General features: G+C 34.4%; 2 protein-coding genes across 6 annotated transcripts; both read left to right on the top strand.

The window, feature by feature from the left end:
- The first annotated feature begins 14,740 nt into the window (after positions 1-14,740).
- On the top strand, positions 14,741-16,488 carry LOC124532564. Its single transcript, XM_047107519.1, has 3 exons — positions 14,741-14,887; positions 14,952-15,044; positions 15,348-16,488. Exons 1-3 carry the CDS (start codon positions 14,817-14,819, stop codon positions 15,604-15,606), a joined length of 423 nt encoding a protein of 140 aa, XP_046963475.1. The 5' UTR covers positions 14,741-14,816; the 3' UTR covers positions 15,607-16,488.
- Positions 16,489-21,263: 4,775 nt separating this feature from the next.
- On the top strand, positions 21,264-26,883 carry LOC124532334 (juvenile hormone esterase-like). Of its 5 annotated transcripts, none has more exons than XM_047107204.1 (4): positions 21,264-21,734; positions 22,308-22,477; positions 24,921-26,228; positions 26,299-26,474. In XM_047107204.1, exons 2-3 carry the CDS (start codon positions 22,328-22,330, stop codon positions 26,217-26,219), a joined length of 1,449 nt encoding a protein of 482 aa, XP_046963160.1. In that variant the 5' UTR covers positions 21,264-21,734; positions 22,308-22,327; the 3' UTR covers positions 26,220-26,228; positions 26,299-26,474. The 5 variants fall into 5 exon arrangements, with proteins under 5 accessions (XP_046963160.1, XP_046963158.1, XP_046963157.1 ...); XM_047107202.1 differs by having other exon boundaries at positions 21,269-21,840; positions 24,921-26,215; positions 26,299-26,883; XM_047107201.1 differs by having other exon boundaries at positions 21,270-21,734; positions 24,921-26,215; positions 26,299-26,883.
- Positions 26,884-27,184: the final 301 nt, after the last annotated feature.

Below are 27,184 nucleotides of genomic sequence, written 5' to 3'. Positions count from 1 at the left end.
TTTTTGTACGATTGTTTATGCATAATGAATTCCAAATTATGTGCACGTAGTTCTAGATAGTAACTTGCAGAATTGTATCGTGTTATTACTTATTTTATCTATTTCAGTTGCAATCGGTAGTAAAACAAAACAAAATATATATATATATATATATATATATATATATATATATATATATATATATATGTAAGAGAACATATCTGATCGATCAAATGTAAAGTGTTTCTATTTGAATGAATAACTCACTAGTATTTTCCAATGACAGTGAACTATAATTTCTAATTTCGAAACACCATATTATTTGCGTGTGTTGTTCCAGTTCGCTAACTTGAATAATGTTAATATTAACACGTGTTTATCTATTTGTTTACTCCCTTTCAGACCTAAAGCACCTACTTCACCGCATCAAAAGATAATCAAGAGAACCTACGAGTGCGTTACAAGTAGACGTAGTGATATGAGATAAATAATTATTACATTATTCATAGTAAAATTGCGAAGTGTAGCGCTGCTGGTAGCGTTTAAATGAAAATTATAATTAATTTGTTAATTGTGGAGCGGTTCATGAAGGCCGGTCTGTGTGGTATCTGTGTCTCCCTCGATGTATTGACAATTAATTAATTAAATAGTTTATGTTTCTTTCGGTGCCACTTTCTACGGACGACGGTAGCTGTTACCGTCAGATTTCAGCTCACACGTTGGCCTATTTAAAAATGGAATGCGTAAAAAAAATCAATAAGCAACGGCAAATCTATTTGTCACATAGACATGAATAATGCAAAAATGCCTAATGTTACTTTCTATTAACAAAAATTCAATACACTTGAATATTATTAAAGTCGCCCCCACCTTGAAGCACGATCTGATACCCGAAGAAATAGGGTGCAAAAATTGTTCACTCACTTAATACAGGAGGGAGTAAAATGGAATATTTTTTAATAAAAGTCAATACATCTCTAATGAATAATCACATGCCCGACAGCGATTCCACTGCGAAGCAAATCGAAATATTATATTTAGTCGTGACACTCGCTACTTTGTTGACATCATCTAATTTGGAAGTTATTGACAAATCGTATTTAAATATTTGTAACGCCGGTGCGGAGCCAGGGCACAGTATTTTGCAACTCATCCCGCTCGAAGCAAACAACATGAAATTGAATTGTATGTTTTCTTGGTAGGCTGTAAATCATATCATATCTTTGGGTATGATCGTCGATTAAAGAATTATTAAATTCTTCAAACCTTGTTTGTGTTGGTGTTTATATCAAAGTAAGAGTGTACTGAAAACAAACTAGAATGGTTACCTTTTTTAATTAATTGTTTAATCCTTGGCTTGAGGATAAAATTAGTATGTCGACATATGTAACAGAGAAACCTCAATAATACCCATTTTAATACATACATGCTAAATTATACATCTTTAGATTATTTCGTAAAGTTCAGATTCTCTGCTAATTACTGTAATAAGATTAATATCAACAGCTCTCTCATAAAGAAGCTCTCAGCTCATTTAGAATCGAATTAAATCTTCGATCGTCCCGTGGATATGATTACCGGCAACCTTATCATAATGCCAACATAAAAGGCCCCGCGAATCTGAAAGTACCTCAACGCAAATTAAGACACATCTGCGAAATCGTCTCTTCATTTAAAGCTAGAGCGGGTACGAAATTCTTTATTAGAGCGCAGCTGCCGAGTCGATTCGTATTTGGGACCCTTAAATATTTCCGACCAATCTTACCTACCTTTCATATCTTCCTCGCGACTACAGGTTATTTCATCGCGTTGCTGTCGTCAGGTCGTTTCTCATCATTGAGACTACGGATGCGTTCACTTATTGGAAATAAAAGAATAAGACTCCGGTAAAAAGAGTATAAAAGTTAACGATTGTGATTACATGTATCAAACCAAATGAATACGTTTTACTTGCTGATACTGGTGACTTGTGCAGCCGACGGCGAAAGAACTGAGAAGGCGAGTCGAGTTTCCATTTAATAATTTCGGATATAGATAATTACCATCAAGAAAATTACACCTAAAGGCCGCCCAGCGCGAGTGTGCCCGCCAGTTACACTAATTAATTCACTTAAATCAAAACAACGCGGCTCCAACTCCAACAAACGCGGTTCTCCTTAAATTTAATTTCAGAGGGACGAGAAACAAAGTCGTCGCGGGTATTTCGAGTAAGAGAATTTTCTTAACCCTCTATTTCGTCTTTGTACCGATTCCTCAGATATTCATTTACAAATTTGACGTGTAATATATTTTCATAACATACTTCCATTTTCCTAAGAAGATAAACAAAAACTGCCAACGGGTAATCCCTTGTGTCCGTACGCACACTAACTCACTCACTCTTCAAACTCAAACATAACAACCAATACGAGTAGTGTGGGTAATAGAAGAGTGATGTACGCAGCAAGTTGGTATAATTTCAATGAGTGGTTCAATATAAAGTTGAAATAGGAATATAAAATTAAAAAAACAACAATAATCTTAACAGCAGCATATAATTATTTGTTGCAGGTGTAATAAACGACAAAAATACACATGCACTTAGAAAAGTCAGAATTTATAATTTATAATTGCAGAAGATATTTGCCTCCAGGACTAGCCAAAGTAAAAACGTAATTATATTGATTGTATGCAAAAATACATAATCCCGCTTAGTTTCGCAGATATTTCTCTGGGGTGAGGTATTTTTATCCGAAATAAATATTTCGATTGGCTTAACGTTGACTTAAAGTAAAAATAGATAAGATACACATTAACCAATCTAATAAAGCATACGTCTCGGTTAAAAACCTGCTCCATACGCACGTATTCGCTAATCAAGAGCAGCGTGGTGTTTAAATCTCCAAACTAACTACTTTACCTTTAATGAGCTCTTAATTACGTATAATAAAATGATCAAAACTTGTTAAACAAGAACACTAACCTCAATTCTCAATACTTCCAAGCATCAACTACAGCGTTAAAAATATTTCGAAAGATAAATCAATACTTAGCCTGTTACATATAATAGAATTTTCTTGAAGGTTTACGGGAAGATTTACGATGGATATTTTTAACAAGATTTGGCAACAGATCAAATTCCATTGCGGAGTTCTGCGGATATTTTAATTTGTTTGCGATCGTCTGCAACAACGCCTTCTCCTCTATGACAACAACAATTACAATTTTAAAATGCCCTGGCGTAGAAAACAAGTAAATACCATTGCATTGTCTACTTATTTCACCTTTTTTTGAAAACAGACAAAGATTACATTCATTTCTTTAGCAATGATAAAACCTTTTTTTTAAACTTACCTTACGACACACTTATGAAAACTCATATTCAGTATATTTTTTAAAGAAAAATTAAGGAACGGTCACTGAAATTTACAATGTTAAAGAAGATTCTGACCTTATTGTCATTTTTCACGGCTGATAACACATACTGTCTCTTAAAAAAATACTTTAATCACGTAAATGGTGGAGGTATGAGTAAAGAATGCAATATTGGAGGAGCGGGCACTCGCATTCCGGACCCAAGAGTTGAGGTCTCCTACCGATCGCAGCGTTATTAAGTTACATTATAATAATTAATAACGAGCCGGCACTGGCTACACTCGTCGGCAATAACCATAACAACCACTTCCACTATAGAGCTTAATGTCAGATATTATATTAAGTTGCAATATAAAACGCCGTTAAGTTCATGATAATGTAATTTAACAGAATATTGCTCATTGCTCTTATCTCGCGGGTTGCGTTCGTTAATTGTTCTATTTCAATCCAGTTATTACGGAGGCGATTAAATTGTTTTTTTATCTTAATCCTATTCTATAACTTTATCAGTTGACAGCAAAGAATTGGTTGACATCTTAGTGATTCAAAATATTGTTTATCAGATCTGCTGTCTCCGTGTCGACAAAGTGAGAGAATAATAAGGTTATATCTTAAGTGCGCGTATGTGACTGTAAACAGTGTAAACATTACGAGAAATTTCGTCATCATATGATATTTCATCATAACAGAACGAGTGTCATATAAATTTGTGTAAATTGTCACGTAAATGTCAAACAACGATAAAAAAAATTAAGTCATTTAATCTGCAATTTAGACGATGATGACGATGATATTCAATAAATAGTACATCGAACTTAATTGTCTAATCATCAGATTGTCACCGTATCTGTTGACTATCTCTGTTTAATCTCAGATTGTTATGATTTCCTCACGCTCGAAAGTATTAGTCATTTCGGTGATTTAGAGCTAGTGCTTGCATTCCAATAATGATACCGCATGTTATTTTGATAACGAAACAAAAATAATCGATGTAAATTAAAATCGAGTAAACAATAAATGACAGATGCGGTTCACATTTAACTTACTCGTAAATGTCAAGGCAGAGCCTTGTAAAAATATATTAAACACGAAATCCACTTTACGCACTCCGCGATTTATTATTACTTTCACCAATGAATAATGGATACAACACTCTAGATTTATCAACAAATATTTTTTTTCTATTTTGAGCCACACTGCGTCGGCGAGGACTTACGTGCACTGACTTGAGTATTGTATATTTGTTGCAGTCGATTCATATCGATGGAGACTTCAAAACTATATGGACTATGTATGAGTACCAACTCATTTGATCATTTTCCATTAAAGGCATTATCATTCTATAATTTATTTCTTCTTACATTGGCGCTCATTTTCAAAAAAAAATTTAAAAAGAATTGGTATATACGACTTTAAATTAACATGGTTATTTTTATTATTAAAGTTATTAATTTTGGGATATTTACCATGTTTTTTTATTTTTGTTCGGTGGAGCTCGATACTTCGACATTTTCTCCGAATGTCTTGTTCACGAGACTCGTGAACAAGACAAAAATAAAATACATGGTAAATATCCCGAAATTAAAAACTTTAAGAATTGGTATATTTACATTCCTTTGCATATTTATTTGTTTGTCCAAAAAAGCTTTGTACCAATGTGTTGTAATTTGACATTTAAACTCCGTAATGAACTATAACAAGTTTCGGCGAAAGAAAACAAGAACTCCACAATAAATGCCAGGAAGTTAACAGCGAATGCTCCTCAATTGGGTTTTTGCTATTGAAGTCGCATTTTTAAACTTTTATTCTGAAGAATTATCTACAGAGAATATTCACATTTCTTCTTTAGTTTTAAACCTTCTTTTCGTAAAATTATTGTTTAATAAACAAGGAATTTATCTTTTTTCATTTCGTAATACCCGCTTTAGCTGTTCTGAGCTGATAGTGAGTTATAGTTAATTTATAAATTGGCACATGTGTGTTTGTATCGTAGTTCGTCTAAAAGAAACGGATAACAATATTATTGAATAATTCTTAAAAAACGAAGTGAAATCTATCCGTTAGAAACAAACTGTATCACCTTTATGGCGTTCGTTATCTCAGTAGTATGTCAACGACACTGTGACAATAATATATCAGAATTTATAGATTTCATTTGTAATCGAAGGCATTAAGATGAATGCGTGTCGTGTCTCGCGGCTTTACGTGTCCGGAATATTTATCTCGTTTGCGGCAACTAAACTACAAAATTAGCGTCTCGTAAAGACGTTTTCATTTACTATAATATCAAGACTAATTAAACGGCTAACGAGAGATTGTTGTTTATCGAATGTGTGGAATAAAACTAAGTCAATTAATAATATATTGGAACGAAGTTCTTAGAGGCGAATTTCAGTTGAGTGAAATGGCAGAAATCGTCACGTCAGGACGAAGTGCTGCGCCCACCCTTAAAAGATCGTTCCCACTCTTTCTCATCCCTCAGTCTGTTTCTATTATATAAGGTTCTATACAACGTCACGTAAACCTAAATTTCGTTTTTTTTAAAGAATCTTAATATTATGTAAAGGCGTGGGTACGACTGTAGTGCCAGTGCTTAGGATCGATTCTGGGATATTTTACATCGATAGAGACCTGTAATCCGTTGAGCTATCGACGCTTCGAATTCTAATGGGATTTATTTGACAACATTGTAATACTAATTCTGTCAATGAACTATTTATTTAATAAATAATACATAGCGATTGCAACGGTCCACCTCAGTGTCCCACGATACATCACTTACATTTATGGAGAGGTTCTAACTACGATTTCTTTTAATGTTCATAAATAATCAATAATTTACAATTACTTTTTTTCTGTTAACTTAAATCCCAGCAGTTTTATCGTTGACAAAATCTTGTATTTAACAATAAACCTTATCTATCACTGTTTTAAAAATACCGCAATAAGGCCAAAAATATGTTCGGTGTTTTCACGTCTTTTAAATCAATTTTTAAATAAAATTTACAAGTAAGAAGCGACAAATTTTGGTAATGCTAAACTGAAAGAATCACACACAAAATTGATATGAGAAGATGCAACCCGTTCTGGAAAAAAATTAGTACATATTTAATACTATTATTAAATGAGTAGACTACTTAAATTTTTTAAATAATAATTAATTATAGTGTTAAATGTCGATTAATAAATTCTTAATATGGAGCGCGCTACCCTCAAATCAGCACATACGAAGTATTTGCAATAAGACGTTATGTATAATTTGCAACATGTCATTAATTAATTTCACACCTCGTCGAAGTGAAATGACATCATAATGAATCCTAAACTCTGAGTAATCTATTATGACGTCGCTAATTTATCTAAACGTGTAAGCGAATATTAATTATAAAACATGCAGAGTCATAACAGATAAGGAAAAATGTGCCACTTCCAGCAGGCCCGAAACACTCGAGTGTTCGTTTGTGTAATTTTTTTCGGAACGTAAAATTAGTAATAATCTCATATTTTTGAAAACGTCACATTTCGACGATCGCGCTCCGACGCCGCTCCTCCCTCGACGCTGTTATTGAAAGTCAATAAAAGAGATTTCGGAAGGAGGCCTAACAGTCATTACCGGCGCTCAGCCCCGCTGTCGAATTTGTTATCAACCAGCTAATATTCCAATCAACGGGGCTTCTTCACTTGAGGGGAGCAAATTACGTTACATCGTAAATATAAAACCTTTTTGCATGAATATCGCCTAATAACTCGGGTGATGAAATATTAAGCAACAAATTATCTTATATTTTTATCTTTGTCACCTATAACACGCATACCTACATTCTGAAAGTCATCGTGACGGACGAGTTGCAAATAGTTCTTTGAATGTCTGGTATGATTTGAAAAATAAACAAGACTGCTACCATTCGTTATCTATGCGTGTGTCGCCGATCAACAACTTATCAGAAGATATCGAGCGAAAAGTTTTCGAGTCTCGTTGGACTCGCCTCTGATTACAGCGAACTGAAATTATCACACGCCCCGAAGTGCGCCCGCACGCATACGTTTGTTGTATTGGACAAGTTTTGCTCGTCACTGTTACAATATCTTCGGTGTTGTATTAATACGTTCACTTGTTGTCGAACTCCAGTCAACATTTAAAATTTACTTCAATTAAAAAATAGAATAGATACTTATATATTATATACTAGCGGTCGCCCGCGGCTTTGCCCGCGTAGATAACGGTTCATAATCAGTCTTCTAATTTCCCTACTGCTGAGGCACGGTCACATTTGAAAAATTACTGCAACCGGCGCTTGGATCTATTGTGATAAACCTCAAATTCGTGATCACAACACCTTAGCCAGACCAACATCAGCCACGAATCTGATGAGGTTCTTAGGGTCGGAGGCCATTATGCCCTCTAAGGACCGGAGTTAGAACATTTTATAGTACTATCTTTTATAGTTTAGGCATCATACGCAAAAAATCAATCTTTTTTGGTAGATTTTTTCCTTTTTTGTACGAAAAACCCAAAATATCTTACGGAACCCTATTTTTTTTTCAAAATAAAATTTAGCCTATGTTATGCGGGATTAATTTAGCTTTCGAATGGTGAAAGAATTTTTAAAATAAGTCTAGTAGTTTTTGAGCCTATTCATTACAACCAAACAAACAAAGTTTTCCTCTTTATAATATTAGTGTAGATAATTATATTTTAAATTTATTATTGTAAGATGTAGGTACACTATTCCTCGATTTGGGACCATTATGTTATTCGATGTAAAACCTACATTCACCTACGCAATCGAGTGTGCAAGGCGCGCTATTGCCTATTGTTATGTGAGACCATCACAACTCACGCGGACGGCACATAGCACATAGGCCGCAGACGATATAAGACGCGGCTACCACGGCTGAGTAATTACCAAACGGACAGACAGCTCCGGGTGCGGTTGGCAGATCGAACTCGCACTCCCGCCCGTGACAGATAAAGGCCCACTAATTAATATCGACGCCTGTGTCGACCGCGTATCGCCAGCGATATTACCGCAGGACAGCGGCGCCTGCATTCCGCCAAGGTGACGCGCATCTAATGCACGGGCCGAGAACATTCCTCTACGTCGCAATACATGCTCAAAAAACTAATCTACAATAATCTACTAAAATACTTTCACTAACAATACCCACTTGGGAAGCTTATTAAGTGTCGAATGACAATGATATAGTTCGAATACATAACGATGTACCAGCGTATGCATTACATGTGCTAAAGTACTGGTACCCGAACTTGCGCGCACTAGCACGGCTCGGGCTATGAAAATGTTATTGGTTTTTGTGTGAAAATGCATAAAACAAGCAAACGAACAGCCAAGACCTGAACACCTATATTGTGTTCATTGTACGAGGTTTGTTCAAAAGGAAAGGTGAATTTTGATTTTTTTCTAAAAGTACTCATTTATTCGTCTATATTAATTTTGTCCCCTTCAAAGTAATCCCCCTCAGATATACAGCACTTATACCAGCGCTTCTTCCAATCTTCGAAGCACTTCTGAAATGCGATTTTCGGTAAGGCCATTAGCTCGTACTTCGATTTCGACTTTACCTCGTTAATAGTGGCAAAACGCTTTCCTTTCATTGTTTTCTTTAGATTAGGGAATAGAAAGAAGTCGCAGGGAGCCAAATCTAGTGAATAAGGTGGCTGAGGCACGATTATGGTGTTGTTTTTAGCCAAAAATTCACGAACAAGCATTGATGTGTGAGCTGGTGCATTATCGTGATGCAGAATCCATGATTTGTTTTTCCACAATTCCGATCGTTTGAGCCTTTTTGCTTCACGTAAACATTGCATTACTTCCTTGTAATACTCTTTATTGACCGTACGACCTGTTGGCAAGAACTCATAATGTACGACGCCATTGTAATCGAAAAAAAAAGTGAGAAAAACCTTCACATTTGATCGAGCTTGACGTGCTTTTATCGGTCTCGGTTCATGTGGTCGCTTCCATTCGGATGATTGAGCCTTGGTTTCGACGTCATAGCCATACACCCAGGTTTCGTCACCAGTTATGACCCTTTTGAGCAAATCTGGATCGTTGTTAACATCATTCAACAACTCCTGAGCGATACTAATGCGTCGTTGCTTTTGCTCAAAATTTAGCAATTTCGGAACAAACTTCGCTGCTACACGTTTCATGCCCAAAACATCGGAAAAAATTGTATGGTATGAGCCAATTGATATGCCAACATCCTCTGCAACTTCCCTTATAGTGACTCGAAGATTTTCTAAAACTATTTTCTTTGCTGCTTCGATGTTTTCTTAGCTTGTTGACGTGATTGCAACTCCAGGACGCTCATCGTCTTCAAAATCTTCTCGGCCGTTTGTAAAGCGGTTATACCACTTATAAACACTTTTTTGAGAAAAAGTAGACTCACCGAATGCCACAGTCAACATTTTAAAAGCGTTGGAACACTCTATTCCATTTTTAACGCAAAATTTAATACAGATTCTTTGATCCATTTTGTTCAAAAATAAAAAATCGAAGAACATACAAAAACGCCTTTTCTTTTTCAGTTGTCAAAAAAAAACTACAAATTTAAAATGGCTGATAATATCGACATTTGAGAACCATATATGTACCAACATAACAAGAAGAAAAAATCGACCATCGAATACATACAGCCCGCGAAATTTCAAAATTCACCTTTCCTTTTGAACAAACCTCGTATTTATTAGTTTCACTGTAATCGTCTTTTAATGCTAGTCGTAAAAAACATTCGTGTCTTAAGGTTGGAGGGCGGACGTTGCAACTTGCAGTACTACTAAGCTAACAACCCAACCTATAACTAGACTTAGTACTTATAAAAATATACTGATAATGCAGATAAAGTCATGTCGGACGCGCGCTGACTTTAATTATTATCAGGGAAATGTTTTGATTGGGCGCTCGCGAGCCAACCGGCGCGCGGCCGATTGCGGAAATTTATTTCGAATGTCATTTGAATACTTTTACCGCGCTGCCCCAGTTACAAACGATGGAAAAGTTATTTCTGCGATACGGTAATGCACTTAATGCAGCCGGCGATAGATTGACTTCCTTTATTCAACAGTAGGCGTGCGATAGCGGGGGGATCTGTCACCACATAAATAAAAATATACACATTTGTTATCAGCAGGAACAAATCTAAATACAGGACCTTAAATCGTGTCGCGCAGTGGGCGCCATGTTGGATTTAAAGTGTCATCAATATATATGTACACAGCCTACACCCAACAAACATGATATCTCATTTGTCGAATCAGATACGTAGTTTAGAAGTATTGCGGGAACATATTTATACATATTTATTATATGCCAGCTAAAATCCGTACCTCCTCTATGTAACGGGCTATAAGATATAGTAAATAATATATATATACTCAGTAAATATACTTATTTATTTATTTATTTTAATGCTTTATTGTACAATACAAAAGTATTAACAAAAGGCGGGCTTAATGCTACTGCATTCTCTACCAGCCAACCTTAGGATGTACAAGAAAGAATGATATAGGTGTACAAAAAACATAAGATAGTCTTAAAAAATTAAACGATAATATAATATAATATAATATAATATAATATAATATAATATAATATAATATAATATAATATAATATAATATAATATAATATAATATAATATAATATAATATAATATAATATAATATAATATAATATAATATAATATAATATAATATAATATAATATAATATAATATAATATAATATAATATAATATAATATAATATAATATGATATGATATTATATGATATGATATGATATGATATGATATAATATAATATAATATAATATAGTATGAGTACATACATATAATGAAGATTCCAAAAATCAACCATTATTGCTTTGATTTATGTAGTATATTTATGATATGATTTATAAAGTATAGTCTACTTATATATTAGTAATGCGCTGTACTCGAGGTGTCTGTGCCTAACCTACGACACTACTTCACATCCCGCAACACCACTTTTCTCTCGATATCACCTTGAATGTAACCATGACATTCAATCTGTTGTTGTTCAAAATAAATCTTGTAAATCACTCTGATTTGCGTGTATCCGACGGCGTGATACGCTTACCTACACAGTTACTTACTGTGACACACACTGTGTACCCAATTATCACCTGTAATATCAAATAAATAAAAAAAATTTTGTTTTTACCGAAAGGAAATAGTCTCGATAGAATGCACATTTCAAGCTCGTGGTTATTTTTAATTTAATATCTCTAATTCTACTTGAATTAAGTACATTTTAATTTTATAATGTGATGTGACATTTTACAATTATTTACATACCAATTTAAATTGCCTGAAGCTCTATAAAATAATTAAAACAATTCATAAAACGCAAAGATGTCGAGTAAATAAACAAATGACGAATTATTTCGCACCGTTGCTTCTTTTAATTTTACGTTTAGCCCACAGATAATATATTTAACACACGCAACACGCAAAGATGTCGAGTGATATAGGAACACAGAACGAGTTACGATAACAGTACGACTGTTATTACACTTCTAGGGGACTGCCACCCGTGCTTTAGAGGAGGCATTCCAATCTGAACCATCCACAAAATACAACCGATCGAATTAAAATAGGATTATTAGAATAGGTTCCTAATCTGAGACACTGTCTCCTATTATAGACACATAAATAGGTCGAATTGAAAAGCTCATCCTATTTCCAATTACCTAAAATGTATCCTTAACGGTTGATTTATAATAGTAATTAATAAAAGTATATCTTTTCGGATGTTGGAAATTAATTTAAACTATAAAAGAAACCTCCTGGAAACATAATCTAAAAATATATTTTCGTCGAAATTTAATTTCCCGATACAAGTCGCAGCGAAACTAAATTGAAAGTCACTTGAGAAATGATTTCTCCGAGTTATCGCCCGATCGCGATCGCCGCGAGCCGGAGCGCGGCGCGGCGCGGGCCCGTGCCTTCGTACTCGCACGCGCTAACGACATCCGATGACATTCACTTCTTTTATAACACGTTGGAAATCGCTTTTTGCTTCTAAAACATATCGGCACATTCAACGTAATCAATAACATTAGTCTCCATTTTTTTGTATTTGAATCCATTAAAGTATGTTTTGTAAGTCATAATAGTTTATACTTTCAGATAATATTCTCGTCAGGCATTCTTATCTACAAACTATTCAATGTTTATCATCTAATTAGTTATCAACCTAAATGTACAACATTATTTTGAAACAACAACAGGATTATGTACAATAATGTACAAATGACAGCGCTGATCGTATGCAAACTGCCTACATCACACTCCGAGTACTCAAGTGTCCCTCTATATTTTTATATAAAGTGGAATGATATTCAGTTGGCAGCAGAACATTGTACAAGCCCGTTTAGGTACGGCAAATAGAAATACACAGTATTTTTGTGTTTCGGTTGGAAGGGCGTGTGACCAGTTTAACTAAAGGCACAAGGGACATAACATCTTATTTCCCAAGGTTGGCGGGCTATTGGCGAAATAAGGACTGATTAATATTTCTAACAGCGCCATTGTCTACGGTAGTGACCACTCACCGTCAGATAAATGCTCCGCCTAAATGCTCGCCTGCCAACTTGCATCATAAAAAATAAATGTATTATTTACAAATCATTCGTATCAGATTTTAAACGTTACGAACTGAAATGCTTCCTACATCGGTTCCGCCGCAGTTGGATAAAACTCTGACTCGCTGTCCCATCTAGTAAATTTTATTATGAATATGATTTCCAATATTATTTTTTGTAGGCCTTTAATTAAATATTTTATCTATTTCATTCTAATTTATCTATTCTAAATTCTCTTTTATCTATTTCTACGTAATAAAAAAAATACTTTTAATGAGTCATGACATGCTCTATTATGTTAATATAATATATTTATTTATTATATGGGTCTTGACGATGATTCATCAAAATCAAAATAAACTTTATGTAAGTAGGCTTTTACATGCACTTTTGAATCGTCATTTTACAATTAAGTGAAGCTACCACCGCTTCGGAAAGTAGATTCTACCGAGAAGAACCGGCAAGAAACTTAATAGTAACTTTTTTTCATCATGTAAGAAATACACAGTCAAGTTAGTTACCTAAATACAATTATTTAAATGAATATATCCTGCTTGGAAGTCAACAGGTATTAACTCCACGCTTTTTTATCATCTATAATGAATATCTAAAAATAGCTAGATTTAAAATCTAAACGATTTATAAAACATTAATTTTAAAATATTGTTTCATAAACGTAAATCATTGCTGAAACGTAGAGTGTAAGCGATTATAACGCCATCTATTGAGCGAGCGTTTTGCGTTGTCGTCGTGTGTCCGACGCGACGCCTATAAAAGACTTGTAACTTGTGAGTGGGGAAAACTTTTCTGCTGATTTTTGGGAAAGAAAGATCGTGAGTAGAATTTATGTTAGTTCCATTAAAACTAAGGACTTGATGTCATTCGTTACTTCTTTTTATTGCCCATATTGTTTTACTTTAAGTCAAATGTTTAACTAAAAATTTACTTAACGAATTTATTGACATCAAGTGTTATATTAATAAAAGTCAACCTACCGACTAGCTTATGTATTGGATCTATTGCGACTATCGGAACAGCTGAGCCATACTTGTCATACCTCTGTACTGGACGTATACAGGTGCACATTTTGTTTAACTAACATAACTAATCTTAGCGCAAGCACAATAAAATCGTTCTGCGAACTTTGTGTTACATTTGATATTTAAATTTATTTTGAGGAAAACAGTTAATACTGAGCCACTTGTTGGTTCTGTTCGGGAGAATCTAATAAATATTTAAGTTGATAGATATTGAGCTTTTAGAATCCCTTATCATCATTTTTCGCCCTGAAAGACGAAATGTTGCTACCGTTAGGATTTTAAAATATTGATCAGTTTATTGAACAGTCATAGTATTTGGTGTCTATCTCTTAATAATTAAATTTCGCCCAATGGTCACACATCGGCATTATATAATAATTATTTTTAAAAATCAAGCTTCCAAAAACGTTGATACGTGACAGGTGTTTGCCTCCTCTTCCGCGTTTTCGTTGATGACGTCAATACCTGAGCCTCTCTGACGTCACTATCCAAACTCTCTTTACGAAATCTCCTACTATCAAGTCGATCCTCTGCTGCTGCTATACTGCAGTTAGAAAGACACCCCGACATTCACAATTTCACTTTTACAATCATCTTAATTTTGGTCGGTATTATAGTATATAAACAAAATCGAATCAACTTTTATTCTCAAATATTTTTATGAAGCTATAGTAAGTAGTAGGTAAATTTGACATCATAAACTCTATAAAATGTGAGTATTGCAATAAAATAAAAGATTTATTTGTTTCATGTTATTGATAAATTTCGTAACATTTTAACAGCTCGCGGATCGCGCGCCGCCAGTGCACCGCGAAATGCACCTTTTGAGAGTATTATTAGTCTTCATGCAAATGTCGACATTGCTTTGTTACAGTAACTACTTAAGGTAACATTTTTAACATAAACATATTTTTATTACTTTAAAACTGTTATTTATTTTTCTCTTAAAGAGTGGAACACGCAACTAAAGTAGCGAAGACAGTGTTCCTCACTTACTGGGATCGATACATATCATGCTTTACGACATCCATGCCGCATGAAAGGTGAGAAAAAAAAACATAAATTTGTCATTTAAAAATAGAATGTAACTTTTAAATAAATACGAGTAGAGGTGGCGCTGTAAACAGAATGTATAAATTTTGATCAATAATCACCATCAATCTGGACAGGCAGCACTAAGCACTTGCTTAATTCGTGTTTATAATCCTTACTCGACACAAAACAATAGTACCTAAGAAAACCGAATTGTGATGCAGTTCTTCCCTATAGAAGTACCTACTACAGAGCTCCTACTTAAGACTAAGGGATTAGCGTGTAGTGTAATTTCAAATGACTACTATTCTCAGGTTTATGTCGGACAACCTGCACAGTTACATCAATGCGTTTTCCAAGACGACCGTGGGACACGCCCCACAGTTTACGGCCAATCGAAAGTTCTTCGCTAACATGATAAGCGCGCCCGCCTTTAAGAGGACGCTGATGAAAGACATCAGCGTCTTGCAAAACAATATACTGGAGAAAATTAAGTTTTGTGACGAATCGGTTGTGAATCAAGACCTTTTAAGACAATTGTACGACCGAGAAGTCGACCAAACGAAGTTATGAGTCGGTGACGATTATTGTTTAACTGTAGACGTTTTGTTGAGGTGGAACGCAAACTTACACGCAATACTTTCTAGATATAATTTGACTCATTACACGACCTACTAGTTGTACAATGTGTATTTTTCATACGTTTGTACTTCATTTACATTATCTATCTATGAATATAAGAATAATCTTACACCGAGACAAATAAAGGAATAAGTATATGACACTTAACAAATGTTTACGTCAAGCATTGAAGTGATGATTTTTTTCGATGAATATAGATACGGCTAATTATATTAATGTTTTTAAACTTTAATTTACTTACGAGTTTGATCCTCTTTCTTCCATGAAACTAATATGAAAATGCCTTTACCAATAGTTCGGAGACCATTTATATTTTTATTCTTCAAATACGTCTTTATTAAAATTCCGTATGCGTAGACTTAACTGCTAACTCTTAGTGAATTACCTACTCGTAAATGCGCCGATAGACGGATATTATTAATGACACATTACACGTATAATTTCATATCAATTCCACTGTATTTATAAATGCGAATCAAGTGCTGCGGGTCTATTAACTAAACCAGCGAACGTTCCAGCAGGTTTAACAATTTTCCTAGATTACCTTTATCACCCGGCATATGTAGCAAATTGGGATGAAAGCATCATTTGTAACCTTATTACAAAGGCCGTCGTCTGCGACGTCGCATTAAATGGAGTGCAGCTCGACAATACACTTTAATAGTGGCTATAATTTTCCCTGAATGTTTGTTTTAATACGAACTCGGGTTTTGTGAGCGCAAAGTACGCTTAGTGGCGATCTCTAAGTGTTATAACGCGCTTTACTATCAAACCTCGAAATTATTCACTTAAACCGTTTTTTTCTTAATTAGAATAATGTGTTGTTTCTTTTTTATTATGACTTTCAAAAACTCTTTCTTAAAGGTTTTCTTCACTTTTTAATCTTTAATGATAAATTAAAAATAAAGTAATAAAATGTAAATATTTTTAAACAGATTATTCTTTAGAAAATATACAAATTGAAGCTTTGTTTTTACTCAATAATACAATTATTTTCCAGTATTCGACATCATAAAACATTACTTAATTAGACCCAAGTTCAATTTATTCGACACCGAGTAAAAAGGCCTATTGCTCAAAACCATATATACATTCATCGTTTTCTAATTATTGAAATAACTTTCACACTTACTTTCACAAATATTTAGCATAAGAATTATAATAAAAAAAAAAAAAAATTACGAAAATGTAATACAGTAAATATAAAATAAAAGCCGAATTTTACAAATGGATTGGTCATTTTTAAATTATCGTAAAGCTTAGAAAATATGTATCATTAAGAAATGTACCTTTTGTCAAGGAATAAAATACATGTCAAAGAAATCATAACACTAACAAATATTCCGTGAAAACTCGGTCGGTGTCATTTGATATAAACGTATCAGAAGGTAATGACAAGATCACTAAGGGCGGAGGCAGTCGACAGTAAACACGAAGATTACCAGCCATTAACTACGCTAAAGATTTTATAACTACATATATAATCAAATCATTAAGAAATGTGGATCTCTATGGATGTAACTGGTAGGTAGTTACATAATATCGAGATAATAAAAATCTTCCATTATATTACATCGATTATTCAGCGCCGTCTCATAGCGCCATTCCAACATTACTTATAAGTATACTTCGAAGCTCAACAATTATTATACTATACTATCTATTTCAATACTACATCATTACATTACATTCAGTATTAGTCCTTTATAAAAGTTAACAAAGATTTCATTTCGGGGGGGGTTCGTGCTCCAGGAAAAAAAGCAATAGGTTTTTTTTTTAAATAAGCATAAGTAGGTAAATTAAAATTAGATATAATTTATACACATCTATTTAAAAGACAACCGATGGCTTATTTTATGTTATAGGGGGCAAACGAGCATGAGGCTCACCTGATGGAAAGTGATTACCATCGCCCATGCATCTGTGGGGCTTGCAGGTGCGTTACCGGCCTTTAAGGAAGGAGTACGCCCTTTTTTTAAGTTTCCGAAGTCCTATCGGTTCGGAAAAAACGTCGGCGAATGCTGGTGCAACAGAGTGGTTGTGCAACGTAGAAAATGTCTTAAAAATCGCGATGTTGTGGTTTTTTGAACATTAAGGTGGTGCAGGTGAAACTTAGAATTTTGACGAGTTGTCCGAAGGTGAAATTCCGCAGCCGGGATTAATCCATGCGTTCGAATATGCGTTCGAATATTTTCCGTGGAATATTCGAAAGTAGAAGATGCAGAGTGATCTAATATCTCTACGCAAAGCTAAAGGATGAAGCAGGTCGTAAAGGGCTTGATCATCGATAATTCGAGCCGCTCTGCGTTGGAAACGGACAAATGGAAGAAGCTGGTATTGGGGAGCACCCGCCCAGAGTTGTGAGGAATATTCGATGTGGGGTTCAATTTGCGCCTTGTATAGTCTTAGGCGATGGGCCGGCGTGAAATACTGGCACCTCGAGCTTTTTTGATGCCAATTTGGCTTTGCGTTCCAATTGACCGCGGAACTGAACGAGGCTCGAAATATCCACGTCAAGTATTCCAATACTAGCTGTGGCGGCTATTAGAATCTTCTGAAATCGTGGAGATACGAGAAATGGTAATTTTTTAGCAGCTAACGCGCAAACTTGCCTCTTTTTGGGGTTGAAGTGGACTAATTTTAGCCAGGGGGTCCGAAACTACTAAGTGAGCCTAAGGGACTACTAAGGGAAAGTACTTCCCCGTCATCAGATATTTTAATAGCAAAATAGCAATCATATATGGCCTAAGTTTAGCCAGCCCCAGTTAGAGATTTTGTTTAATGAAGACTCAATTGCAGACGCTTTACAGAGAAATATTAGCCCGGCCTGTGTATGAGGTGTCTACAGTACTGTCATCTGCATAGCAGTGAATGTTACAGATTTGCAAAGTCACTGATATGCAGAAGAAACAGAAAGAGTGATAGAACGCAGCCTTGTGGAACACCAGCATTGACGAATTTTAAATCAGAGAATGCACCATATAACGACTTTAATGTTCCGATCTGCCAAAAAGCTGGTGATCCAATTGCATAATTCCCCGGTAAGCCCGTAGGAAGGGAGCTTCGAAAGAAGCGCTTTGTCCCATACACTATCGAAGGCCTTCGCTATGTCCAGACTGGCCGCCAATGCCTCCCACTTGCTCTCAACTGCTTCCGCCTATCTATGACTAAGGTAATCTCGAAGATCACTGGCTGAACGACCCCGATGGAAACGAAACAAGGAGGTGATGGTTATTGGCTTATAATTGGACGGGCCTGGGCGGTTGCTCTTTTTAGGGATAGGATGCACCAAAGTAGTCTTCTAGGAGTACTGCTGCTTTCATAGTCGGCAACTATTCGGTAAAGAGCGCCGACTATCTGTTTTTAATAATATATGTAGTATGAATATTCTCAATAAAATATACAAGGTTATTACTAATTTCACGTATATCCGTTAGGAGGTGATAGGGTTGACTCTTTAGACTATTGAGGAGGATTTCATATGAGGATATTTTTGTACACTTTTTCACTCTAATGAACATGTCATTATGATAGTTAGTAATCCCATCTTGATCAAGTGTAATATCTAATGGTTCAGAGTTATTTTCCAAATATGGTAAGACGCAACTCCTGAATACGCGTTAAGCTCAAATTTATAAAAAATAAATTTCCTTTCAGGGACTTCTTCATGAGAATAGTAAGGATACAATTCTGCATTACACAGTAAAACATGCTGTGTGTGCTGTGCTCTTTTATAGAGAGTTTCTCGGATTCGATTATTAATACTTTATTTAAGCTATATTACAAAATGTCTTATTTATAACTTAGCTATTGAACTGTTTCTGTTCCTAAATTTTATTTTAAATTTGTATTATGTAAGTAAGATTTTTGTCATTGGTTGTTATTTTTAGATAGTTTTGAGGAAATTTTAAAGAGCAACCTAGTAGTAGAGTACGAATTCGTTCATGTTCGACTACGAATTTCCACCAGCGTCCTTTCTGATCATTTTATTTTGATTGATTTGAAATAATTTCCTTCTTTTTATAAATTTTTGGCAAGCGAAGAAAACGGTTATGTTTTTAAAATAATCTGCAGGCCAAGATTTATTACAATGATTTTTTTAGTTATTAAGGCATTTTTGAGGAAAAAAATCAAAAAAATATTGAAATAATTTCGTTTTCCGTTTCCGTTTTTTTTTTAATTTGGACCAATACAACAACAACAAACAACAGCCTGTAAATTCCCACTGCTGGGCTTAATGCCTCCTCTCCCTTTGAGGACAAGGTTTGGAACATATTCCACCACGCTGTTCCAATGCGGGTTGGTGGAATACACATGTGGCAGAATTTCTATGAAATTTGTCGCATGCAGGTTTCCTCACGATGTTTATCTTCACCACTGAGCACGAGATGAATTGTAAAGACAAATTAAGCACATGAATCAGCGGTGCTTGCCTGGGCTTGAACCCGCAATCATCGGTTAAGATGCACGCGTTCTAACCACTGGACCAACTCGACTCTCGACCAATAATTATTGTTTAAATATTGACAAATATCCATTGTTTAATCGTTTTTGTAATACAGAAGAAAAAAATAGATTTTAATTGATACTTTTTTAAATAAATTGAAAAAAGCTAAAAACACGATAACTCAAAAATGGTTACACATTATGCATATTTATAATTATTTAATTTTTAATTTTTAAATTAATTATTATAGGGGTTAAAATTATTTCAAACAGTCATTCCTATCATCTCCTAACGGATATACGTCGAATTACCAATAACCCTGTACATAGAATGTATCAGAAATTTTACAATCTGTCTTACACATTTCAAAAGGTAATGGCACTCTGTAAAAGGTCTTCTTTATTATCTAAAATTACTAACGTGACATTATGACATCAAAAATTAGTAAGTATCTTAATAAAATGTGAATACTGGTATGATTATTATTGCCTCTAGTCTTTGCGTAAAATTATTCATTTTGTTTAGATTTATTGTTGTTTAGGCAAAACGGCTTAATTTTCTGATAAATCAATAATAAATACTTACGTTTTCTTTGTTTAATTAGCGCAAAATATTTTTTTTATAATACGATAGCTGTTAGCGAAAAAATTTCGGGGGGGGTTTGAACCCCCAAAACCCCCGCCTGCCTACGGCCATGTACCAGTCTATTCAAGTCCTAATTCTTTATATGACATTGAATATAAATTTACATCATGATCACAAAACAAATACCTACTTTTTAAAATAATAGCATTAATAATATAGTTTATTTTTTATGTTTCATTGCCTATTCTTGAAGTTCTTGAAGTAATTAGTATTAATTAATAAATAAACATCATCAGATAATATAAAAAAAGTCCCTTACGGCTGTCTGTTCCTATGTATGCTTAGATCTTTAAAAGTACGCAACGGATTGTGATGCGATTTTTTTTAATAAACTGTGAACGTTTAAAGACAAACTGTAGAATATTTAGTAACAACATTGCACGCGTGCGACGCCGGGGCGTGTCGCTTGTATACCTATAAACAAAACCAAAGTAAATTGAATTATGTATTATATATATAAATTCACAAATGTGAAGAAACATTTCTAACCTCCAGTGCGGTAAAACTATACAACTATAACGATAAAATATCATAATATAAAATTATATTTGTCCTATTATTTTAGATATCTCCTGTTGATTTCTTTAATTTCTATTTACCGACATCGTTACTAAAAACTTCCATATTTGTAATTATACCTTGTTTTTCATCATATGAACGTAATATTTGTTTGATATTGCGCCTATCTAGAATAGATATTAAAATATGACAACTGTCAAAACTCAAGCTTCAAACTTCAGATTGACATTGGAATAGCTATGTACTCCAATCCAATGTCCAATCGTCATTCGTCGCTCGCTCTCAGTGTTCACTACATATACAAATGTGAAGTGTGAACTGATAATTAACTTGATACCTTTACGGCTCAAAAAAAAAACAACAAGATAATTATCTTGAATAAAAGCGTTATTTGTTTCAGTTTGATGTTCATTTACATTAAGTACACAAGTGTTGGACATGTGAAGAGGTAATGTTGTGAAAGCCGTTCTATCAACATTTAATTTCCTGAGTTCTTTCGAAATATTATTGTGGAGGACATATCTATGTTAACAATCAGTGTATCAACTGAAGTGGTGTGTGTCTTGTGATGTTATACATATTGCACGCGATTGAAAATTATTGCGACTGACGACTGAAGCTAACAATGTTTTGAGTACTTTATTATTAATAAGAGTCTCTCAAAAAATGTGGTTAAGGCACACAGCACAGAATATTATTAAGTGTACACACATTAAAATAAATTAAAGAAAATTAATGATGATTGGCATAATGAGCTCATATCATGAAATAACATCTAACCTCTGAACTTTCGGCAGTAAAATCGAAGAATACTAACAGTATATCTCCATGAATAAACTGATATGAGAATGATATGTAAAGTATTGTAATTATAACTAAAATCATTTCATTTATTTCATGGAATATTCAAACTGTGTACTGACAATCAATGTATGTGTTACTAAGAATTAAACTTATATATAAAACTTTATGATAAAAAGGACAAAGTTGAATGCATAAAGCATTGGTTATTAACTTTCAGAAAGAAGATTCAAAGTAGCAATGGAAAATGTACCAGATGATTGTAAGTGTATCGTGGAGACGAGAGATGGACCCATTTGTGGTTATATTGACAGGAGCGAAGAAGGGACATACTATAAATTTAAGAGAATTCCTTATGCAAAACCACCATTACACAATCTGAGGTTCATGGTGAGTATTGAAAATATTATTTTAAAAGAAAGGTACTAATTGAATATATCTATATTTCTAGGAGGTTAGGATAATTAAAAAGAGTAATGGGTTTTCAAGAAAATATAATTTTGAAACAATACTTACTGTGGGACTACTACAAAGTCTTAATTGATAGTCTTTTATATTCAAAGTTAAAAGACTAAATTTCAGAAAAGGTTATTTTAAAATCTATAGAATCAAGTTGTAATTCACACATATGCAAAAGTTGTATATTTGAACATTATAGAATATAAAAAGGTTTTTGATTTGAATACAAATATTTACACTAGCTAATGTCACAATTATTACATTAAATGGCTCAGTAGAAGATATAGGTAGCCACTTGTTTCTTGGTTAAGAAAGAACCCCGTCAAAGAATTGAATTTTATATACATGAGACTACTTATATTACTATTTGGTTCTATTTGTGTACCTTCTTAGGTTTTCTTTCTAACCTTAACCTAAAGGGCCTACAACTTGGAGTTGTATATTTTGTTTAGACTTTAAAGATCTATCTCTAAAATATCTATCTATCAAGTGTCAAGTTTGTTCTGTTAAAGTGTATTGCAGACCAACATGCGTACACATTTATTTTTAATACACCCATGACAACAATTAACCTCTGATAATCGATCATTACACCTCAACTGTTTCTTAAATCTAGAAGAATCTGTTGATTATATTTATTTCGGCATAACTATATCAAACTTAATAGTTTCATGAACAGCTAAATTTTCAATTACAAAATATTATTTTTACTTACATGATCCAAACATCCTGCTATAATTTATAACTTTTTATCACTATTATGTATACACATCGTAAATATGGTGACTCACATTTAATCGAGCCACAAAATAAATAATAACTAAACAATTTCTATACAAATTCCTCTCAATAATACATTACCTTATGATTGAATACAATGGGTGCGCCCAGCACATTGCATCTTCGACACTGAGAGCAGATTGTAAGGTACTTTAGGACAGTAAACCAGATCCTTCAAGACGACTGATGTACATCGACCCTTTGCTACTCACAGTGAGTTCGCTATTCTTAGCAATGGATAATTTAGTGGGAGTGAATTTTACAAAAATTAACCAGCCTATATTTAATGTGCTCAGAAGCCGCAGTGATAGTCACGAATGCACAGCTGGTATACCCTTTTGATGTTGACGGTTCGTGGACTTTCGACCGAAGCTGAAGTCGAAGGCTTAATCTCTCTAATAAATGAATTTCCAGATTGGTGAAGAGCTAATAAAATATGTTCACTGGACTATTTATGAAACACGAGATGAGTAAAGTAACCTCGAAAGTTATAATAGTACGAAGTTGTTTTAATTTAGGTACTTATTATTTATTGCTGGCATCCATCTGTGACCCGCAACTCACTGTGACCGACTCTCAGGCATTTCTTCTTTCAAAAAAAACTTACTTTCCTTGAAATTTGCTTCAGCTTGCAGTACTAACAGTCAAATCACTCGATTCATTTTGACATTTTCGTCCACCGTCTTTCAGTTACAATTCTATCGTGATGTGATTTTATAAATAAATAATTAGGAACTCTGTTGGCTTGTCATTAATATATAATGTTTAATAGGAAAGTACACTTAAGTGACATTCTTATGATTCCTATAACTTCGTACCCCAAGTGGGTTGCAAACATTTCCGGCTTATACATCCATGTAAATGTTTCAAGTGTAATCACTTGCAAATAGACCTTTCTTCTCGAAAACTAGAAAAAAATCGAGCATAGTTTCAACAATAACACTTAGCTCAAACTTTTAGCGAACTTACTGCTTTCCATCCCTTCTTCAGTTTCCATGCACCGTATTTTTGGCCACTAAAGGATGTGTTAGTACGTATCATTTTTAAGTAATCCATTTCGAAAACTCGTTTCAATATGTTATTGACTAGTTAAATATTTGCGAAACACAAGGCTAGCTAAGCTATCGGGTTTTTTATAGAAAATTTAATTTACCGAAAAATATTTTTTACCTCTTTTGAATTAAAAATAAATAATTAGGGGCCGTTCTCACCAAGACGGACCGCGTGTTTACATAGAACACGACGGCGGCCGAAGGCGCATTCTCACAACCTGCGGTTAATATGGCCCTAACTGAAGGCCGGCGTTTCTTTGATACTAAAGGTCAAGTGTCATAAGTACTACTTACAAAATATTAATTTTTTCTTGTAATTGACTATCTATAAAATCTACTTATAATAGAAAAAGAAATAATGTATTTTAAAGCTAATAATAATAAAATGTTCGTCACCAATTGATACAATTAAATACTCCCTTTATCAGTAAGTTTTAATTATACCATTTTGAAGCCTTACATTTGCTATTAATTTTTATTTAGTATGGGGTTAACATTACAAATGTAACACAGAACCTAATTTAAGAATTTCGCCTTTTCAGCCGCCAACCCCAGGAAAGCCGTGGACAGATCTACTCGACTGTACGCAAGATGCGCCCGTACCGCTGAGCATAAACCTCGACGAAGTGGTTGTCGGATCAGAGGATTGTCTTTATATAGAAGTATCCAGTCCGAACATAAAACCCAATAAATTAATGCCAGTCATGTTCTGGATCGGGAGCTTTAACTATCTGTATTATTGTGATGAAGTGTTTGATCCGACACTAATCAATAACCAAGAAATCGTTTTTGTACGATGTGGCTTCAGACTGGGGCCAATGGGATTTCTATCAATCAATGAGTTCAATGCTCCGGGTAATATTGGCCTTAAAGATGTCGTAATGGCTCTGAAATGGGTCCAGAATAATATTAGCGTTTTTGGTGGAGACCCCGGTAACGTTACGCTTTTTGGAAGCAGCACAGGAGCTTCTACTGTGCATTTCATGATCTTATCTCCGATGACGACAGGTCTGTTTCACAAAGCCATCATACAAAGTTCTACTGCTCTGAACAGGTGGTCCTTAGCAAAAAACCCAACCCACGCCGTCACGGGCTTAGCAAAAGAATTAGGTATAACAAAAACAGATAAAATCGAAATAGTTGAAGAATTAAAGACTGTACCAGCGATCGATATCATGGAAGGCAATTTGAAATTATTAATGCCGATGGAAGAAGACGTCACGTTTGATTCGCCGTTCAAACCCTGTATCGAAAAGGAGTTCGAAGGACAACCGGTATTTTTGAGCAAAACTCCTTCAATCATACTGAAGTCGGGCAATTTCAACAAAGTTCCGATTATAATCGGGAGCAATAACACCGAGGCCGCAGTGCTGCAGCACTTCAAGGATGGCTTTTATGAGGACTTTGAAAAGTTCAATCAAGACAGCTCTTTGCTTGTACCGAAATATCTCGCTCTTGATACAGACTTGACGAAAAATATTGGAAACAAACTGCTAAACTTTTACTTCGAAGGCACAGAAAGCTTAAACGAGCACACGAGAGCGCAGTATCTGCAGCTACTCAGCGACTTTTACTTCCTGTTTTACGTCAACAAGACGGTCCGAATGCACAGCCACATCGCGCCCGAGTGCCCCATCTACTACTACATCGTCAACTACGCTGGCGAGTGGTGCGTCCCCAAGGAACTCAGCTTCCTAAACTCTATCGGTCATTCGGGGGAACTGTCTTACTTGTTCCGAATAAGGAGACCGGGCATGCCCATTTGCAAGGGAAGTCGTGACTCGGTAAAAACCAGAAACAGGGTCATTAAAATGTGGACCAACTTTGCCACACACGGGTGAGATCCGAAAGTTAGTTGTGTCGTGAACACTCTTTTCTGTTCATTCCTCACTTCGTGCTTTACTTTTGTCTTTGTTTCAGAAATCCGACTCCCGATGACAACGACCCCTTGCTACAGATAACGTGGGATCCTGTAGCAGATGAAAATACTTTAAACTACCTGAGCATAGGTTTGGAGTTAACCAAAGGTCGAAATCCGTTTCAAGAGAGGATGCAGTTCTGCGACGAACTACACAGGGAACACATATTTCTTAGAACATTAGTGTATTTTAATGACATAGGGGTGTCGTGGTAATGAAAATAATATTTAACTTACTTCGAAGAGACTGTTCTAATATTACATTACTAGTTAAGTTCCAGGCCCGAATAGTTATGTAACGAAACGAACTTATGTTAGATGTCTATTTTTTATAGAATTTTACAAGACTTTTTTAACTGGACCAGTTGTAGCGACGTACGGTATGAAAAGTATGCCAAGATATGATAAGTAGTAAAATACAAGACTCAATTACTTTGTATTCCTAGTTAAGACGTGTCAGGTGAAATCAGTTTACAATGTTGACATTCATACGTTTTATTGTTACAATTTTACAGATTGCTTGACATGCAAAATATATAAATTGTTATATAATTTATTGTTGGGATTAAACAAACTGAAAACGAATACATATTTATTTTTAATTCGAGAAACTTTTAACACGTTTTTATAAGTAATATCATTAGTCTTATACACAGTTCATTGTTTTGCAAACTCTTATTAAAAACTACTTGGAAAGCAAGTCATACCTTAATAATAGTATTAGTAAACAGTTTTGAAAAATCAATATTATAATAGTAATGCATGCGAGATATACAAATACTACACACCAATAGGCTATTTGACAATGCGAAAAATAAATTGTGAATTATTGTAATCAGTGTATATTATGAGATGGTTATTTACTAACGAAAGTTGAAAATAATACTT

Source organism: Vanessa cardui, chromosome 9, assembly GCF_905220365.1.
Source record: "Vanessa cardui chromosome 9, ilVanCard2.1, whole genome shotgun sequence".
Classification (NCBI taxonomy): domain Eukaryota; kingdom Metazoa; phylum Arthropoda; class Insecta; order Lepidoptera; family Nymphalidae; genus Vanessa; species Vanessa cardui.
This window is presented reverse-complemented; position numbering and strand designations above follow the sequence as displayed.

Excerpts from the sequence above, each read along its gene's own strand:
- LOC124532564 (XM_047107519.1), top strand. The coding sequence starts at position 14,817 with ATGCACCTTTTGAGAGTATTATTAGTCTTCATGCAAATGTCGACATTG. Across the intron at positions 14,888-14,951 it reads TGTTACAGTAACTACTTAAG|AGTGGAACACGCAACTAAAG; the intron begins GTAACATTTTTA and ends TTTCTCTTAAAG. Across the intron at positions 15,045-15,347 it reads ACATCCATGCCGCATGAAAG|GTTTATGTCGGACAACCTGC; the intron begins GTGAGAAAAAAA and ends TACTATTCTCAG.
- LOC124532334 (XM_047107202.1), top strand. The coding sequence starts at position 22,328 with ATGGAAAATGTACCAGATGATTGTAAGTGTATCGTGGAGACGAGAGAT. Across the intron at positions 22,478-24,920 it reads TACACAATCTGAGGTTCATG|CCGCCAACCCCAGGAAAGCC; the intron begins GTGAGTATTGAA and ends TCGCCTTTTCAG. Across the intron at positions 26,216-26,298 it reads ACCAACTTTGCCACACACGG|AAATCCGACTCCCGATGACA; the intron begins GTGAGATCCGAA and ends TCTTTGTTTCAG.